Source organism: Ooceraea biroi, chromosome 5 (assembly GCF_003672135.1).
Source record: "Ooceraea biroi isolate clonal line C1 chromosome 5, Obir_v5.4, whole genome shotgun sequence".
Classification (NCBI taxonomy): domain Eukaryota; kingdom Metazoa; phylum Arthropoda; class Insecta; order Hymenoptera; family Formicidae; genus Ooceraea; species Ooceraea biroi.
Window position 1 is genome coordinate 6,409,469 of NC_039510.1, and position 18,651 is coordinate 6,428,119.

At 40.9% G+C, this 18,651-nt stretch overlaps 2 protein-coding genes across 4 annotated transcripts; both read right to left on the reverse strand.

Annotated features, from left to right (window-relative positions):
* Positions 1 to 368: 368 nt before the first annotated feature.
* Positions 369 to 14,563, reverse strand: LOC105287528 (microtubule-associated protein futsch). Of its 3 annotated transcripts, XM_020034338.2 has the most exons (11): positions 14,279 to 14,563; positions 11,641 to 14,218; positions 7,075 to 11,550; positions 5,832 to 6,524; positions 4,470 to 4,799; positions 3,597 to 4,107; positions 3,134 to 3,315; positions 2,887 to 3,034; positions 2,424 to 2,630; positions 1,780 to 1,895; positions 369 to 1,093 (listed from the first exon to the last, which is right to left on the reverse strand). In XM_020034338.2, the coding sequence occupies exons 2-11, from the start codon at positions 14,078 to 14,080 to the stop codon at positions 975 to 977; spliced, it is 9,222 nt and encodes a 3,073-aa protein (XP_019889897.2). In that variant the 5' UTR covers positions 14,081 to 14,218; positions 14,279 to 14,563; the 3' UTR covers positions 369 to 974. The 3 variants fall into 3 exon arrangements, with proteins under 3 accessions (XP_019889897.2, XP_026825793.1, XP_019889857.2); XM_026969992.1 differs by lacking the exon at positions 1,780 to 1,895; XM_020034298.2 differs by lacking the exons at positions 369 to 1,093; positions 1,780 to 1,895; positions 2,424 to 2,630; positions 2,887 to 3,034 and adding an exon at positions 3,442 to 3,508 and having other exon boundaries at positions 3,223 to 3,315.
* A 153-nt stretch (positions 14,564 to 14,716) lies between these two features.
* Positions 14,717 to 18,412, reverse strand: LOC105287529 (ESF1 homolog). Its single transcript, XM_011353116.3, has 7 exons — positions 17,257 to 18,412; positions 16,986 to 17,167; positions 16,705 to 16,818; positions 16,427 to 16,627; positions 16,043 to 16,262; positions 15,228 to 15,973; positions 14,717 to 15,159 (listed from the first exon to the last, which is right to left on the reverse strand). The coding sequence occupies exons 1-7, from the start codon at positions 17,999 to 18,001 to the stop codon at positions 15,046 to 15,048; spliced, it is 2,322 nt and encodes a 773-aa protein (XP_011351418.1). The 5' UTR covers positions 18,002 to 18,412; the 3' UTR covers positions 14,717 to 15,045.
* Between the last annotated feature and the right edge of the window lie 239 nt (positions 18,413 to 18,651).

Below are 18,651 nucleotides of genomic sequence, written 5' to 3' on the forward strand. Positions count from 1 at the left end.
ATTGGTAATTTGAAGGAAAGAGCTACAAGATTTATCTAACAGTAGTTTACGTTCTTCAAAAATGAAGAAGATGAAGAGATACAGTCTTTTTAATGAGATAGTAATACTTTGAATATCATTCTTGGAACAGTATCGTCATAAAATAGATGGTAAAAAAATATGATCTGATTCCTTTTTAGCGCATATAATCATCAGCTCAATATTCATGATCATTATGAGATAAGAAATTATATCCTACTTGAGGTGCAAAATCGTAAGATATTGTTTTCGTCACTACAATTAAATTAAACATAAAAAAGATGGACATCTTACATAAACAAAAATATTTTTACATACATAGAATAATTCTGAAGATCGCTCGTTTTCTATTTTTTTTTTCCGTTATAGCAGTAACTCCAAAAAGAATGACGTCAATTCAGCATTTTTGTGAATACGTATTGGCGATTAAGTCGACATAATTTTAGTTCAAAAGAAGTAGATACGTATATTATATTTCCTTTTTGGTGTATAATAAGGTGATGTTCAAAATGAAATTCATCATAATGCAATTCATGAATTCATTCGTGCAAGAATTAACTTCGAATTCGTCCGGAAATTCGCGCGCGCGCACACACTACACACCGTGTCCTGCAATTCTGCATGAGACGGGACGTTTTACACAGCAACAATCGAACGTTCAGCCTTTTTTATTATTATTAGACGTAATTCGCCGTTTTTCTCCGACAAATGTACACGCGATAAAAACTCAATGTCACACAAGTTGAACTACGCATTTCTATGTACAATGTAAACTCATTCGTATAATGAAGTACTCAAAGAAGATCTCGCGGGCTCGTTGACGCTCGTGCAAACGTGCACAATTGTTTTAAAAAAATTTTAGCTACTTTAATATAATACACTGCACTTATATTGATGTACAATTACAGTTCGATGGGATCACACACGTACAACGATGATGTCCGCAATCGACAGGTTCACGTCTTGGACACCTTCGACACTAAGGGTCTCGTCACTTGCTGCCGACTTGATGGTGCGCAGAAATCACACAGATAATTTTTCTTGTCAACCGCTGCTCCCTTGGTCTCCACGCATTCTATAAAACAATGCACGTGATGATTATTACAGATGTGTCTCGTGTACCCGAGTATCTTGCTGCGGAGCTGCTTCACTCAATTCCAGAAGCTGCAAAAGAGCAGAGGTGTCTAGTCCAACTCTCTCGTTGCGAGAGAATCCTTGTTTTCTATTATTTAAATCAACAGATAGCACCGAGATGCTACATTTGAATTCTGAAATGAAATTGACAAAGGTATATTGGATCTATCGTCTGAGTTTATCTGAACACCTCTGCACTATGGTATCCGCTGGAATCCGTAATCCGTATCTGGCAAAGAAAGTAATAAGACAGGTATGCAAACATACGTACTAAGTAGCAAACAATTCGAATGTGGCTCTCTGAAATGGCGATGATCAAACAAAACTCGGTGGCGCGTGCAAATGCTCAGATGCACCTATATCGCGGCATGCAATGGCTTAACACTTTGAACGGCAGTTGAAGAGAAATTTAAGTTTATAATATGGATATTTGTACGTAAAAAAGATTTTTTGAAATGATTCAGCATAGGATAAAAATACTGCTGTATTTCAATTCATAGACTTTGCATTCAAAAATCAATTTCGTTGATCAAAGCATAAATGTATTATTAATTCGTTTACGCGGACATGTATCGACAGCGTTCAAAGTGTTATTCAACAGAATCATATGAAAGTTGGTGTCAATACCTAAGTGCAGATACTTGTCACATGCGCTGCAATGCACTAGATTCGTTTCCAGGTCGAGCCTTTGGGCGGTATGACAGCGACTGCAGTGCGGGCAATAGCGACCCTTTCGCCATAGCCTTGTTATCGCATAAAGATCAATGTGGTTAGTGAATTCAGGTAAGGGTATATTATGTATTATAGCGGTGCTTGGTACATGAAGGAACCAGGGAATTGAAAGTATCTCACATGATCATGTATTTTCATCATTTAATTTAGTCAAGATTTTGCCTTAATCGAAGAGAAATCGACAATATAATTTTTTTCAGTTAATTCTTTTTGGGTAAATCTTGATTCAAGTTATCAAAATGTTTTCTTGAAAATTGTAAAACCGTGGAAATTTAAATATAAAAAATAAAAATAAAAATGTCTCGTCGGCATTTAGTGAAATTAGAAAAAAAAGGAAAGAGAAAAATTATTTTGTTCCTGGAAAGAAGTACTGTCTCCCATTCGCCAGATGCGTCTATTACCGAGTGTTTTGTGTAAACTTAATCTAATGAAAAGAAAGTGTTGAAAGTGTGTTATGATGTGAGCCATGAAAAATCGTCAAGCAACTGAAGCCCAGCGTATAGTTTGAAGAAAGTGATATGATTGCGAGCAGTACTTACTTCGAACACGGTACGCAGAGCGTCGAGACGTATACTCGAGTATTCTTCTCGCCCTTTTTGTACTCGTGTTGCCATTGTGCGACGCTGTTCCTATCTGAATTAGCACCACCGGGTTCCCTCGAGCCACAGTTCGCGCACACGGCGCACTCCTGACAATGCCATCTGCCTTGTGGTACCCGTCGCAAACCAACGCAATAAATATGATACCTAAGCACACAGTATTAAATCACTTTAATTAGAAATTAATCACGTAACAGAGTCCATGGATAATTGCTTAGGAAATTGCGAAATGAAGAATTGATATGATTTTATATTTATATCCACGCAGAATGCCTTTTTCCAGCGAAGTGAACATCATCGAGTATCAATATAAATTATAAGATATACCAATTATTGTTTTTGTGTGTTGTAAATACATAACTCGTAATGTAATGTTTGTCAAATATTTATATGGATAACTCACCCACGGTCACACATATCACAGAAGAGCATCTTATCCTCATCAGCAGGATCGTGGCACTGCGCACACGTTTTGCAATCGGTGCATTGCCACGCGTACGATTGAATGTGCGGCACCATATCCAGTGTCAAGTCTATACAGGATGGATGAACTGAAGGAAGAAAAAAAATAGTAAAATCATCATATAAATCAGCTTAATCGACTTTAAAAAACATTTAATAAAATGTATAATTTGACTTGTAATCTTTACCGTTTCCATTGCAGGTACCGCATTGGATTAATATCTCATTCTTGCTATGTTTGTTCAGGACTTTCAAGCACATCTTGCACTTCAATTTCATGTCGTCCTTCGAATTCGAGATTTCCATGTCCACTTCGTCCATGGTCGACTGAGATCCTTCCGTGTCTTGCGTGCCTTCACTAGAGGATGAACTGTTCAAGAAAAATTATTTAATTGTAATTTTACATAGAGATAGAAGAAAAGATTAAAAAATATAATAAAATATAATAACAAATATAATAAAATACTGTATAAAGAGACATTGCAAAATATCATACCTAAAATTTTATTTTAAATTGTTCAAGCATTACAAGTTTTGCATCTTTTCATTGCACATTTTGACACCTTTGGAATTATTTTATATATGTAATAATGAAATTTTGAATCTTAAAAAGAAATTATACGTAAAATCGCGTAACATTTTTATACCAACCTCGAATCGTCGGAAGACGATTCGCTGTCGCTGTCGCTCTGAGAACCTTCCGATTGGCTATCGAATTTGCGTTCATTGGGTCGCGTAGGTCCGTAGAGCACCGTGTTCAACGGATAATACCTCAACTCCGCCGGCGTGTATACCTGATAATAATCGGTATACTGACCCGGCATCAATGCAACGGGATAATGACTCACTTTGTTCTCCGGGTCAACCTTCTGCTGCTTCTTTGGCACGTGAATCGTGAACGTTTGCAGATCCAAGCAGCACTTACGGTTCTCCCTACGAGCCTTATTCAAGCTACTGTTCCAGGACGACGCGGACTGCACCGCCATCTCCGCGAGATCTATTCTGTTCCTTTCCGCATTCGCCGCGGCTGTCAACTCTTTCTGCTTCTTGGAATGTTCCTTCACTTGCTTCTCACGCATATGCTTGCGATATTCCTCGTACTGATCGGGGAAATCACTGCACATCACGTCCAATACTTCCGAGCTACAGATCGCGGTCAATCCTGTGACGATATAATAATGTAAAATGAGGGGTGTTTTATAATGTATATAATTTTATATAATATCACATAATGATACATAATATGAGAAAGACGAGTGCAGACGCGCGCAAAGTTCACATTTTACTCTTATCTTATTTTATTTTACATCTTTATTTTACTCAGCGAGTTCCCGTTTTATCATATCATACAAAAAAATGAATGAAAAAAAAAAACCGTTGATTCGTCCCAATCTGTGTACATGAAACACATTCTTTGAACATTCCAACATTGTTGTCTTGGAAATCTTGGACATTGCAGAATTGATGTGTGTGTCTTGTTTACATTTTTACATACGATGCGGGAAATTCGCGGAAAAGGCTTACCCATATCGCACATCGCTTCGCTGACTAATCCATTCTCCCTCAAGTAATTTCTCTCTTCCATATCGACGACTCTGCGCTTGAGATCGGGATATTTACGCTTAAACGACTTAACGCCAAGGTACTGAGAGATCTGCTCTTGTATCATGAAGGTTTCGCCCTTTCGATCCAGCGGCCATTCATATTCAGCTATCTTGTCCACGGTGAAAGGCCCTTCATCGGGATCAAAATTGATCTCCATCCTTCGATTCTTCACTTTGACCTTCTCCGATTCTGTAGTGGCGGTGCTCAAGACGCTCCCTTGCGATTCTTCATTTATTGTTGTTTCCGATGCTACAATATCGATTCCAACAATTAGCTTACACGTGGAAAAACATAACCAATATTACATTATTAAACTCTCATAACAGCACGTGTCCATTAAAAATAAATAAAAATAAATTCTATGGTTCCATCAGTTTTGACCAGTTTCGTCGTACGTTTTCTATTATCAGTCTTTTATCAAATAAGATATCATATTGCTGGAAATAGTGAAAAATTGGCATTTTGCTATTGTTGTTAATAAGCTAATAAGCTAATTTATATTTCTTATAATTATAAATTATGTCTTGTACTTTTTCTCTCCTAGTCTGAATCTACTAAACATTCTAAAAAATATTTGCAATAGAATCCAGAACTTTACGGAAATTTAAGATTACACGTCGTATTGACACATGTCTCTAAACTAGTTTTCACAAATGTATATACATGTACGTATAGATGGTATATATACTTATATAGATGATATGCGGATTAGTATGAGCGTTTTTAGCGCCGCCAAGCACAGCATAATTGCCACGCATATTGCAAATAAAAGAAACGAAGTACACTGCCTCGCACATGAGCACATCATTACAATTTCACATTTAGTTACTTGAGAGACATCTTATATGCCGCACAAGAAAAGATCTATTTTTAGCCGGCTTAGAGTTGGATGTGTACCAATACATCCAATTCAACCGACTTCAGCTGTTCGATGATTAAATTCAGAATATTCTTCAATATTTTTATACAATAAAAAACCACGCGCGTGTGTGTATGTGTGTTTTATCGTTAATATAATTTCATTTGTGACAATAAGTTATATAATTAATAAAATGCAACTCTAATGATGCGAGTGAATTTAAAGTTAGATTAAGTTGAGTGAGAAAATGACTCTTGAACTTTAAAAATTATAAGAAATGTGATATAAATATTAATACAAATTCGAGAGAATGTAAAAATATATTAAGAGATTTTAAAATTATTAAGATTTTAATTATATTTATAAACGTTATCGACGTTATATAATTTCTATTCATTATTAATGTTAATGAAAATGCATACCCGGTGCTGGTATATTTCTAGCCGGTGTTTGAGATCTTGAGCCAGACTCGGCGCTCATCCTCGTCTCCTCGTCGATCACTTGCACCGTCGACACCGCTTCGCCCCTGATGAGCGTCGTGTCCGCTTGCTTTTTCGATGTCGGCGTCAACCAATTCGAATGTCCAGGAGGCACGAGGATCTCCTTCATCTCGGGCGCTCTCGACGATCCGTCCGACATCTTACCCTTATTCTCGGCGTATTGTTTCGCTGATGTTTTCTGCATCTTCTCGGAAACTATCTCTACGCCCGGTCTCTTATGCTGCTCGCCGTTCTTCGAGTCCAACGCTGTCATCGACAGTTGACTCGACTTGGACGGTTCCTCGTGCGATGACCTCGCGTGATCCAACTGCATCGCCATGTCAGAATCCAAGGACTTGGACAAATCCTTCCTACCACCTTCCTTGCGACCCGTCAGCGAAATGAGCTTCTCCATTTTACCCGTAGGACTTATGCCCTTACGGTCTATGGGCGGTTGTTTCAATGCCTTGTACAGTTCTGACGATTGTCGAAGTGTATCCTGCTGTACATGTGCTGTCTCATCGATCGTAATAACAGCCATTGTTGATGCTTCGATCGCGGACAAATCTTGGTCTATACGTGCCTTCTTTCCAATTTGAGAATTATCCGTATTATCGAGTTTTCGTTTACCGCGACCTATAACAAAGAGAGATTCAATTTTTTGTAGACGGTGAAAATAATATTTACTCTAAATACTCGGAATATCTGCGACAATTATAAAGACGCGATACAAGTAATAAGTTCAAAAAATCTTCTTAATCAAATTTTATTACTATTGCTTGTTAATAAAAATAGATAAATGCAATTCGTGAATCAATTTCATTATATTGAACACGTAATAATCGGAAATACAGAAGAATAAGGCTTGTCCTGAAGCACAAAAAACTTGGTCGTTCTTGATGAGAATATTGATAATTCTGTTCGAAGATTAAAAATATAATTAATGTTTATACAGAAATACACAACTATTTATGAGATATTTTAATTTGTGGCTACGATATTCGATGTTCAAAAATTAATAACAGAAAATGGAATGTAAAAAACTAATTGTTACTTTAAAAATTCTGAAAATAAGGTAAAATCGTCCATCAATAAAGAACTGCTTCCTTTAAAAACGACGATTTACTTTTATACCCTTGTATATACTTTTTGTACGCGTTAGATATTAATTATAAAATTAACAGACCTCGTCCTCTGCCTCTCTTGGGGGGAGCATAACTCTTCTGACTCCTGCAAGTTCTTTTAGGTCTCTCGTTTTCTCTGTGCTCGAATTGTTGCACGGGAACTTGCTGCACTTCATCCAGGGCCAGGGGATCCCTGGGCATCAGCATTTGCGCAGACGACTGCTGCTGTTGAACGTGCTGCTGCACTATCGGATTTCTCCGCGGCCTGCCTCTCTTCTTCGGCACTTTTATGTTAGCCATCCTGTTAGGCATCACCTCTTCGATGATGACGACGTCCTGGCTCGAGTTCGAGTTCTCATTGACGATTATCAGTTCGGGACGATGCTCGATAATCTCACAGTCCGAAGACCCACCCGGTGAATTGGTATTCTTGCACAGGATATGCTTGAGTTTGTCGCCCACGGGAGCGCTGTCTGACGCCGTCGACGCTTTCGTCGGTCGCACTTGCGTGATACTGATCTCCTGGCTGATCACGTTCATCTGCTGTCGACTGATCAGGCTCGTCTTTGGATCGAAAAGCAGTTGCTGTTGTTGTTGTTTCTGATCGCGGCACATTACCGGCTGAATCGTAACTTCCGGCAGGATTTGCGAAAGTTGCGCCTCCAGTTTAGACTTCTTGCTCTCGATCGGTGAGATCGTAACGTCTTTACGCTTGGGCGATATGTCGATCTGCTGGGCGCTGTCCGGTGGTTTCCTGCTTTGCACCTGCACCGGCTCGATCGTCAGTTCGGATCGAGCACTCTGCAGAATGGACGGATGGTGGCCGCTCTTCAGGATCTTCAACGGCGGCTCCTTGTGCACCGCGGCATGTTCCATGTACCTCTGAGGAAAATTCAGCGTGGAGTCCAGAGCTGGTAGCTCCTTACTTTTGTGCGTGCTGGATTCACCGTGACTGTCACACGCCACGATTGTCGGATGACCAGTCTTGGACAGTTTAATCTTCATCTCGAGCGGGGAGTCGACAGGGTCTCTACGCCTCTGCTGCTTATCCTTCCTGTCGGTGGTACTGGAGGGTGTCTCCACCACTGAGGCGTCACCTGTCTTGAACAACTTGATCTTCATTCCCAGGGATGTATCACTGCCGCTACCACTTTTGGAATATTCCGCATCAAGAACCCGTGCGGCCTTGGATTGATCTTCAACAGCGGCAGCTTCGCTCTGTACGATAGAAGCATCACCACTCTTGGACAGCTTAATCTTCATGCCGAGCGGAGATTCCGTCCTCTTCGGTGCTTCTGTTTGACCTTCCCGTGGCCTCGATTCCTCCGTTGGTTCCGTTTTGTCGGTCACTACCGACGCAGCTTTCGATATTATGATCCTTGGGATACCGCCTGTGGACGATTCGGAAGCTTGAGCCGCGTCCTGCTCCTCCGTCACGTCCGACAGCGTCGACGATGTCGCCTCGCCAGTTTTCAGCACCTTGATCTTCAGACCAGAAGATTCCAGTGTCTTCGCCGGTGGGTCGTGCGCCGTTTCGGGCTTCTCTCTGTGCTTCGCTTCTTTAATGTCGTCTGCAATTTCCGAATGTATAATAGACGCATCCCCGCTTTTGGATAACTTTATCTTCATACCGAGCGGCGATTCGGTGCGCTTAGGTAGGTCGGATATCTCCAATTTCTCCCTCGCGTCTTCGGTGTTATCCATGGGAATAATAGACGCGCCGCCTTTACACTTGGACAGCTTTATCTTCATCCCGATCGGAGACTCCGTCCTCTTTGGCAGTTCTGAGTATTCTTGCTTTTCCTTCACCTTGGAAGATGAATCTTCAGGAGCATCCGGAGACACGATGGAAGCGTCGCCCGTCTTGGAAAGTTTGATCTTCATGCCGATTGGAGAGTCAGTCCGCTTCGGCATGGTTTCCTTGTGCTCCTCCGAGGATTCCTGTCTGTCGGTTTGGATAATGGAAGCGTCGCCCGTCTTAGAGAGCTTGATCTTCATTCCTATCGGTGATTCCGTCCTTTTCGGGCTTCCCTGCGAGATCTCTAACTTCTCTTTATGCTTCGTGAGAGTTTCCTTAATGGAATTGTCCGGAATCTGTTGTTTCGAATCGGAGATGATCGAAGCATCTCCAGATTTGGACAGCTTGATCTTCATACCGATGGGTGAATCCGTTCGCTTCGATTCCTCGACCTTATACTTCATTTCTTTCGAGTCATCCGGACTCTCGTGCTTCTCTGCGCCTACTATGGAAGCATCGCCGGATTTGGACAACTTGATCTTCATGCCGATGGGAGATAATGACGATGTACTGTCGGTAGTGTGCCACTGATTAGTCTCTTCTAGATTTTCATTGGATATTATAGAGGGGTGACCGCCCTTCGACAGCTTCAGCTTAATCTTTCCCAACTTCTGACCTGGACTATCCTCCGGATTAGGTGAATTTGTAGCGGATCGTATCTTCGGGCTCTTCGGCGATCGCGGCTCGCCGCAATCCGCAATCGCGGACTTGGCGATTTTCAGGATTATTCTCGGCGAGCCGATGTTCTCGAAGTCCGACTGCTTTTCGGAATCCTTGCGTGGCGTATCGACGCTTTTCGATTCACTAGATTTCGGCGAGTCGAGCATCCTCGGATACGACATAGCCCTCGCATCTTTCGGTATGAGAAGACTATCATTCGGACTAATTACGGACGCTAATACTTTAGCTGGATCTGGAACAGGTATCTCAATCTTCGGCGGTTCCTTCAATCGTTCCTCCAATATAGATGCTCGTGGAATCAAGTCGCATGCCTTTAGAATACCCTCACTCGACAGTGGTCTGATGTCGGACATAGAGACTTCTCGTTGCGCGTTCACAGAACTATCCGCGACAGTATCGGACGAGGTCTTCAACATGCGTTCCTCTTCTTTCTTCAAGTTCAATTCGAGCTTCCTATCAATCTCTTCGGGTTCTTTCTCTTCCACGTTGGCAGCAGGAACGTTTCGCATCTGCACCGCAAATTTCCGCTCGTTCTCCAACTTCGCAGCTTCCGATATGATTTCGGCCTCCGAGATAGAGATGGAATCCGCGGCAACGTCTCGTAGGTCCAATTCGGATTCGGTGTTGGTATAATTTTCAACCTCATCGTCCGGCACGTAAAGTTCTGCACCGGCTTGCTTCGTTATGTCCTCGACAACGCTCTCCACCATTTTTGGCGACAACACGAGCGGCGAGTCAATTGTCTGCTCCTCGGATTCCTGCAGGAACTTCACCGCGGATTCTAACTCCGAGATCTCCGAGCTCGACTGCGAATTCTCGATGACGGTCGACGTGTCGGTGCGTCGAGGAAGAGCTTCGCGCGACATCACGCTATCTAGCAGAATGTCCTGCGGTAGCTCGAGTTTAGCGTCACTTTCTTCTAAATCTCCGACCGACTCCAATCGATTACCTTCAAAGTCCATGTCTAAATCGTTTCGCTGCAAACTACTGTTCGTCCCAAGCGGCTCTTCTGCCTTTTCGTCATCTACAGTCTCACCTACTACCGCATTTGCCTCTTCATCTATTCTGAACGATCCACCGTCTTCGTTTCCTTTGGTAATTTTGTTGTTAGCCGATACATTAATGTCAGCTTCGCCCCTACTCGTCAAACAGTCAGCGATTACATTCGTTATATAATCCGAATCTTGTGTCGTGCTCGTTTCGCCTGAATCTAGTAAGAGACTAACGTCTTTATTTACCGTCTCTTCTGCCGAAGCTTTGCTCTCGACTTTTACCTCCTTCGATGAAGAGTTTTCGCTGTCCGACACGAGATGGGAACTCAGCAGTCCCTTTAGAGAGTCTATTGTTTTCATGGTAATCTCGTCATTTATTACTTCTGAATCCTGAGACAATCTTTCCGTCAAGCTCTCAACGTTCGTTTCCGACAGCAAGTCCATGGAATCTTGCAAAGTGTTTACATTTTCATCTACGCTCTTTTCACCTTCTACGATGCTTCTAACATCAGTTGCATCATTGTCATCTCTCGGTACGTTTGCTGTGCTGTCCACAGATTTTATGTCTGAAAATGTTTGCACGATATTGCCTACATTACTCGAAATATCGGTATCACTTTTCGATTCAATACTTTCACTTCGTTCTTCCGGTAATTTCTTCTCTGTATCTTGTGGTATAGAAGCGTCACTCGATTGTACGTTTTTTATATTGGCATCAGTAAATCCTTCGATTAATTCGTCATTCTTCTTCTCATTGGTGTCAACTGATTCTTCCATTTTCTTTTCAAGCGAGCTTGCAGTTTCATCGCATGATTTCATCTCTTCATCATCCTGTGAGTGAGTTTCTCGTAAATCTGTTGCTCGAGTATCGAACGCTGAAGCTTCCGGTTCCAGAATTAAATTTTCGTGAGCCTCTGTTTTTTCCTCGGTATCCTTTTCTGATTCTTGGTTTAAGCTTGATGCAAGAATTTCGTTTTTCTTGATTTCGGTCTTGTCCGCTGTCTCAACGATGTCTTCCGCGATGTTATTCCGTGTCGTATTACACAAGGAACTCGTTACGTTATCTCCTGAAACAATTAAATTATCGATCAGTGATGCGCTTTTATCACTTTTAAATAACATGTTGAAGGACGTAACATTTCCCGAAGCTAATTTACCTTTCACTTGTACAGCACGGCAATCAGTTTCCTCATCGACTGCTGATTCGGACCGATCAAGCAGTTCATCTTCCGTCAATCCTGTTTTGCTTTGATTTTTATCCATAACGGCCGGCGCTACTTCCGTCTCCTTATCCTCCGTTTTCTCAACTTCGAGTGGTTCGCGTACATCCTTAACTACGTCATCTGAATCTTCACGAGATGTCGGAGACAGATGCAAGTCTTTAAGCTCGCTAGACACTGTATCATTAATTGCATTGACTTCAGACTTTTCTGATACAGATGGAAGCTGTCTAGTAGGTTCAATATCTTCAACTGAAATTGGTGCTTTCGCACTGGTATCCTTTTCCGAGCAACCAACCATTTCTGTGGAATCATTCATATCGATCGGACTTGCATCACTTTGTGTTACTAAATCTGTGGAGCATATATTTGAGCTTTCCTCGTTCGGCAAATGAGTATTTATCGATTGTACATCGGTCGTTACAGTCTTCTCATCAGTACTTGATCGTGCTGATGATGTATTTTCTTTTAAGATTACGTTTTCATTGTTACCTGGCGTAATTTGTGATGCATTTGTATCCATTAGCGCAGATGCTGCCTTCGCATCGGTGTCCAAATCCGCAGCATCTTGATTATCAGAATCAGTTATCTCACAATCCATTTTTGTAGCATCTGCCTCTCGAGAATCGTCAGTAATTTTATCCGTTACGATCTCTTGTGTTATCTGACAGTTCTCATTGATGATACTTGCCTCTTGAGAGTCGTCATTTTTACCGGCGGTTTCTGTCACACTGAATTTCTTATCAGGCATCTCAGTCGACGCTGAATCTTGAGCTTCACTTGCAGATTCCATAGGAGCATCCTCATTCTTGCATTCGTCTTTTACAACTTTCTTTACACTATCGTTTATAAGAGAACAATTATCATCTACCTTTCTTGTATCTAATATGTCATTTGCACTAGAAGTCATGGAACAATCTAGCTTTTCCAGCTCAGGAACAAGTGTTGATACGCTTGATTCTGGTTCAACAGTTCTAGTCTCGATCTCTTCATTTTCTTCTGTATTTTTCATCGTTTGTTGTGGTGATTTAATAGAAGCATCTGCAGATGTATCTCTAATTTCTTCAGAAGTCTCATTGGAAGACTGATGTTCTAATGACATTCCTTCAGTTGTATCCATTTTCATATCATTTTCACTTTGCTCATGCGTGCTACTTGATATGCCATTATCAATCCATTCTGCTGCTTTATTTAACACAGAGCCGTCTGTATCTTCTTTTGAAGCTTGTGGTATTGCACTTTGACTAGAATCTTCTGGTTCCGAAAGTCTGATGTTTGAATCTTCTGTTCTATTATGGGCGATCGCTTCCACTTTTACATCTGGTTCTTCCAAAGTTTCACTCGCACCATCACTTAACTTCATAGATTTTTCTGCGTTCTTCTCTGACACTCCAATCACTTCAGATTTATCTTCCACGTGTGGTATTGCAGAGATAGTGGCCAATGAAGCTTCTTCAGGAATAGAAAGTGGCGGGGTGTCTTTTAATGAGTCACAATCATTCAGATCTGTTTCCTCAGAATCTTCCGAGTTGTATGCTTCTCCTATTAATTGCAAGCTCTTGCTGATGCCACCGACTGTTACAGGTCTTGTGTTGCTCTTGAACTTGTCTTGACTTTTAATCTCGTCAGTAGACTGGTCCTCTATCTTATCAGCGTCATCTTTCTTGCAGCCAGTGAGAGAAGCAACGTCTTCTTGTCGCTCACGTTGGGCAGTTTCTTGAAGAGTATCGTCTGACACAGTAGTCGATGAGCTAATTTCAACATGTGACCCGTCACTGGAAGACGATTTAGATGTGCAAACCATAGATGTATCACTAATCGTCTCGTTAGTACTCACATCGGAAGTCTTACCACATTTGACAGAAGTCGGTTCTACACTCTTCGAAGCACGGTCCTCCGCAATAGTCGACGATAGTTTCTCACACATTGTACTTTCCTGGGCACAAGCAAATGTCTCTTTTTTCAGGGCTTTAGAAACTATACGTTTGTCCGACATAATATCAGACTGACCAACATCAGAAGCATCAGCGTTATCAATGTTCATTGAAGCTACACTGGATGTCTCCAACGATTGCCGCTGCGTCTCCCGCTTGGATTCTAATACTGATTCAGCCGGTTCCACCTTCGAATCCGTGATGATTTCAGACAGTGCGGCGATCTCGCTCTCGAGCGTCGAGTCGCCGACCTGCTCAGACTGCACGCCGATGATGTCGTTGATGTCCATCATGCTCAGTGCCTCGGTATCGTATGTCTCGGTGTCGCTGTCGTTGCCGTAAGGAGCATAACGCGCCGGTGAGTTGTCCTTGGAAGATTTCTCTTTCTGTTCCCCGTTCCTGTCCTTGGACCCGAACAGGCCCATTTTAAAACCCTCTGACATTGTTCTGACGTTCCGATGCACGGGGGACGTTGTCGCGCCTGCCACCGCCGCCGCCGCCGTACATTTATGCAGACTTTTCCCCACCGGTCGTACGCAAAGAATCCCCTTGTCCCGGCGATCGACGGTCGTATTCCGTCACTGAAAACGGGTGATGCGTGATGATATTATCGCAAGCAACCGAGCCCGTAAGTTACTTACCGTTGATGCGCGATTTGTTTTCGCCCGTGCCGCGAACATAACCAACATCTCTTCCTCCGCTCGGTTGCGCGCGAATCCGATGCCACCGCGTTGCGCGTGCGAGTGTCGCACGAGTGGACGTTACCCCGAAGAGTGGAATATCACATCCGATGATATCCGTCTTGCAGTTTCGGACGACGGGATCGATATACTACGAGAGCCTACGTTTTATACGGTTTGAAACGGTATCCCCGTCGATGCCCCGTCGACTCGTGGAACGCGTTTACTAAAATCCGACGACTGACGCCTTGACCTGACAGTGACGGAATTCCCTAGTCATACCTGGTGGCACACGCGCACAGCATGCAAGAAACATGCGACATCGCTTGCTTTCCGTTTTTTTTTGTAATCGGTGATTATATTGTTAATTGTGTGATATTTTAGAGAAATAATACGAGATAGCATTTAATTTATAAATTTATTATAGCCCATATTAGAACATGAAGCTCCAACATGAAAATTACACCTATGCTTTTAAGTACGCGATATGTTTTATATGTGCGATGGTGTTTTATATAAAATTTCGTAAAGATTAGGGTTATAACGAAACCAGACATTTTGCATAACTAATAATAATAAAATTTTTATAATTGTAAAATGACGTAACTTTTTAATACATTTATGATACATTTTTACAAGCGCCATTGATAAGTGCTGTACAAAATATTGATTAATGTGGTAATGACTTTGTGGCATGCAAGCACATCAAGAGAATATGGAATAATAGTTTAATTTTTTATTGGTTGCCTAATATTTTGTGCCTTTTTTTTGACAGATTTAACCAGCACTTGTAATTCCGTCGACAGTGCTCCACCTGTTCTTGGCTTTTTGCATTGCTTATCCTGAAAATTTTAAGGCTCATTAGAAATGAAAAAGTCACGAGTTGTATATTAAACTCTTTTCTACTTACGTCCTCCGCATGTGTTTCATTATCAGTTCTTCGCTTCAGCTTCTCGTTGATTATAGCTTCCGTACCCTTCGTTTTTCTATAATGTGGATCCGTTGGATCGATATTGAAATCAGGCGACGTAAACAGAGCAGCAAATCGTGGATCCTTAACATTAACTTCGAAATCGTCTTCCTCTTGTATTTTTTCTTGAGCGTCCCTCTTTTTGTTGAGACGTTTCCGTTTGGACTTCGACATGGTGGCCGCCTCCTCGATCTGCTTCATGTTAAAATGCTTCTTGCCATCCTCCTTTTCATCCATCAGAAGCAACTCTAACTCTGCTTTACGTTGATTTTCTTCCCGCTCGCTCGACGAGTCTCTCTCGTGAAGCACGTTCTTCTTTTCTTTTTTATGGGCTGACGATTTGCCGTTCTCAAATTCCTCTGCGAAATACTTATCGTTCATGTCAACGTCAGATGGCACAGAATCTTCCGAGTCACCTCTCTGATTTTCGTCCTTGAACTTTTTTCTTTCTTCTCTCTTAGCCTGCCTCTTCGCTTTGCGTTTCTCCAGATATTGCTCGAAAGGTGTGAGCTTTTCCTTGTTTTTCGTGCTCTCTTCAACTAATTTCTCGGACTTCTCTTTACTGTCCAATCCCCACGTAACTTTTAATACGACATCTTTGTTCTTCTTTGCCTCTTCTTCCTTTTCTCCTTCTTCGATAGATTTCAGTAAAGATTTGTACTTTTCGACTGTATCGTTATTGGTATCTAAAACAGGAATATTATTATGTTAGCTGTGTAAATTCGATATTAAATTACGTCACGATTATGTTATACCTGAATCATCTTCGCTAGGGCTCGCTATGTATGTTCGCAAATCACTTTCACTAATATCCTGCCATTTTCCTGAGTTCAACTTCTGGAAAAACTCTCGTCTTTCCATATTTGTTTCGTCCCACGTTAATGCAACTTTGGCTTGTTGCAAAGCTGTCGTCGTGAACTGCCTCGGTTGGTATTTCGTAGGTTCCGGTATTTCAGTGCACGTGTCCTTGGGTTCCTTCAACAAGCAACGAATGAAGAAATCTATATTTTGGTAGTTCTCACGTTTTAGTAATTTTTTATAAATTATTTGTATCGTACTTTAAATTATTTTACGTGACTCTAAATTAGCTTCATTATTTTATGATGCTTTGAGAGTAACTTTATAGATTATTTAGACACCTGATCAAATGTCATGTCATCTGGAATGAATCTGAGGTCCACTCTAGTCGCTGTCGATTCGTATTCGATACCGTCGCATTCAGTGTACACCTTATTTGCTGTTTCCGCGGAATCGAATTCAGCAACCGCGTAATAATATTTCAATCTGTTTAGCTGGTACTGCCTTAATTTCTCCATGTGACGTTTCGCGCTTTCTTCATTCTAGAAATAGAAAAATTGATATCGATTGTAAAATATATCATAAAATTGGAATAAATAGGAGAATTATGATTGCATACATCATTTTCAATGTTAATTTCATCTTCTTCGTCAATGTCTTTGTTCCTTAATTCCACTGGTCCATTAATCTCCTCCTCTTTCATCCGTTGCTGACCAAATTCTGACGGATAAATCTAGAGTCACATAGAAACGATAAATGTAGAATCGTTATATATAAATATATTTTTAGACACACACACACACACACACACACACACACACACAACTTCTCAATGTTATATATTATATCTACAATTATTGGTACTTCGTAAATATTAATTGTTCATATATGTATTGTTACCATAATTGAATGTATGCGTCCACTGCTGGATAAAAATGAATTCAACAAAATCATCAAATCAACAGCGCGTATCTTGTCCCAATCCATATTACAAATGGCTAATCTGCGTGTAATTTCGTCGGTCGTTTCAGCTTCTTTGTCCAGTTCACCCCAATTATGTTCAATTTCTTCTTTGTTGGTGTCTGAAAAAGATGAAACAAACGACACATTAATGTTACATGTTGAAATATTTACAAATGACAATATAAAAATACGAGAAAACATTATATACCACTAGCTTCATCAGATGAGTCATCTTCTGAAGAACTCTCAGTGAGTAGAATGCCTTGACCCCTGGCATAATCCACGCTAAGATCTCTCAGTCTCTCTTTAACTTTACTTGTGAGTTCTTCTCCCTCATTCTTCTTTTTCTTATGCAACTGCTTCTTGTTCTGCTCTAAATCTAATTGTGAAATTTCCTCTTGGAGATCTTCGTTACCATCCAACAATGTATCATCCTCAGATTCATCTTTATCTTTTTCATCTGAAAGATCACTTACAGAGTCCGATTCTGCTTCCTTCACTGTCTCTTGATTGTCATTTGCTTGTTCCTCGGTTTCTCCTTTTGATTTCTTCTTTTTGTCTTTTTGACTCGTAGATGGCACCGATGCATCTTCGCTGCTTGCAGAGTCTGATTCTGCCTCCTTCACTGCCTCTTGTTTATCATTTGCTTGTTTCTTGGTTTCTCCTTTTGATTTCTTCTTTTTCTTCTTGTCTTTTTGACTCGTAGATGGCACAGATGCGTCTTCATCTTCGCTGTTAGACAGATCGTAGTATTTCCGAAGATTTTCAGTGGTAGTTTGATTAAGTGGTCTGCCACGCTTGTCGACGGTTCTTTTTGCAGTGAACTTTTTGTCTTCAAACATATCCTTGAAACGGTGGTCAATCTTTATTTTCCTTTTAGCTTCGGGAATACGTCGGAATTTCGGATCTGTCCATACATGCGTGAAACGTGGATCTTTCAATACTTTATCCATTATTGCTGATATTTTAAATCGCACAAAATATCAAACTATGAATTATATCTGATACCACTACACTCTCCACGTGTTCTCTTTCACACGTTTAGGTTAAGATAGAGGATCTTTCTTTTGGCTTCAAGTAATGAATTCCTCTGTATTTGCAGTTTGTCTATTTGCTGCTCTAAAGTTTTTAAAATATCTCTTTACACCGTTCTTGTAGCAAACTTTCGTTACACTGTTGATTTCCAAAAAGAGTTCTTCCTATCCTGTCATCCGGCTGGAGCATCGTACATGTTCCGTGAGCATTCCTGAGAAGGACTAAAATGGCGTGACAGTATTTCTTATACCTTAAATCATTCAATAACATAGAAGGGCAACTACTGATGGAATTTCGTCTCTTCTGTGGAATAGAATTTCGCTTTTTTATCGGAAACAACAAACGATTCCGCATCGATTAAGCCTATTTTGAAACAAAAATTGTAATTTACCGACTATCTTGACATTACAAATTATTTTCGTATTTACATAGAAAATATTGTCTAACAAATGTTTTAATTAATCTAACAATCAACAACAAACCACTAACAAAAGATTCGTATAAACAAAAATGTTTAAAGTCGAAGTTGTCCGGCTAACTTTATTGAGGTTCTACACCGGGATAAACA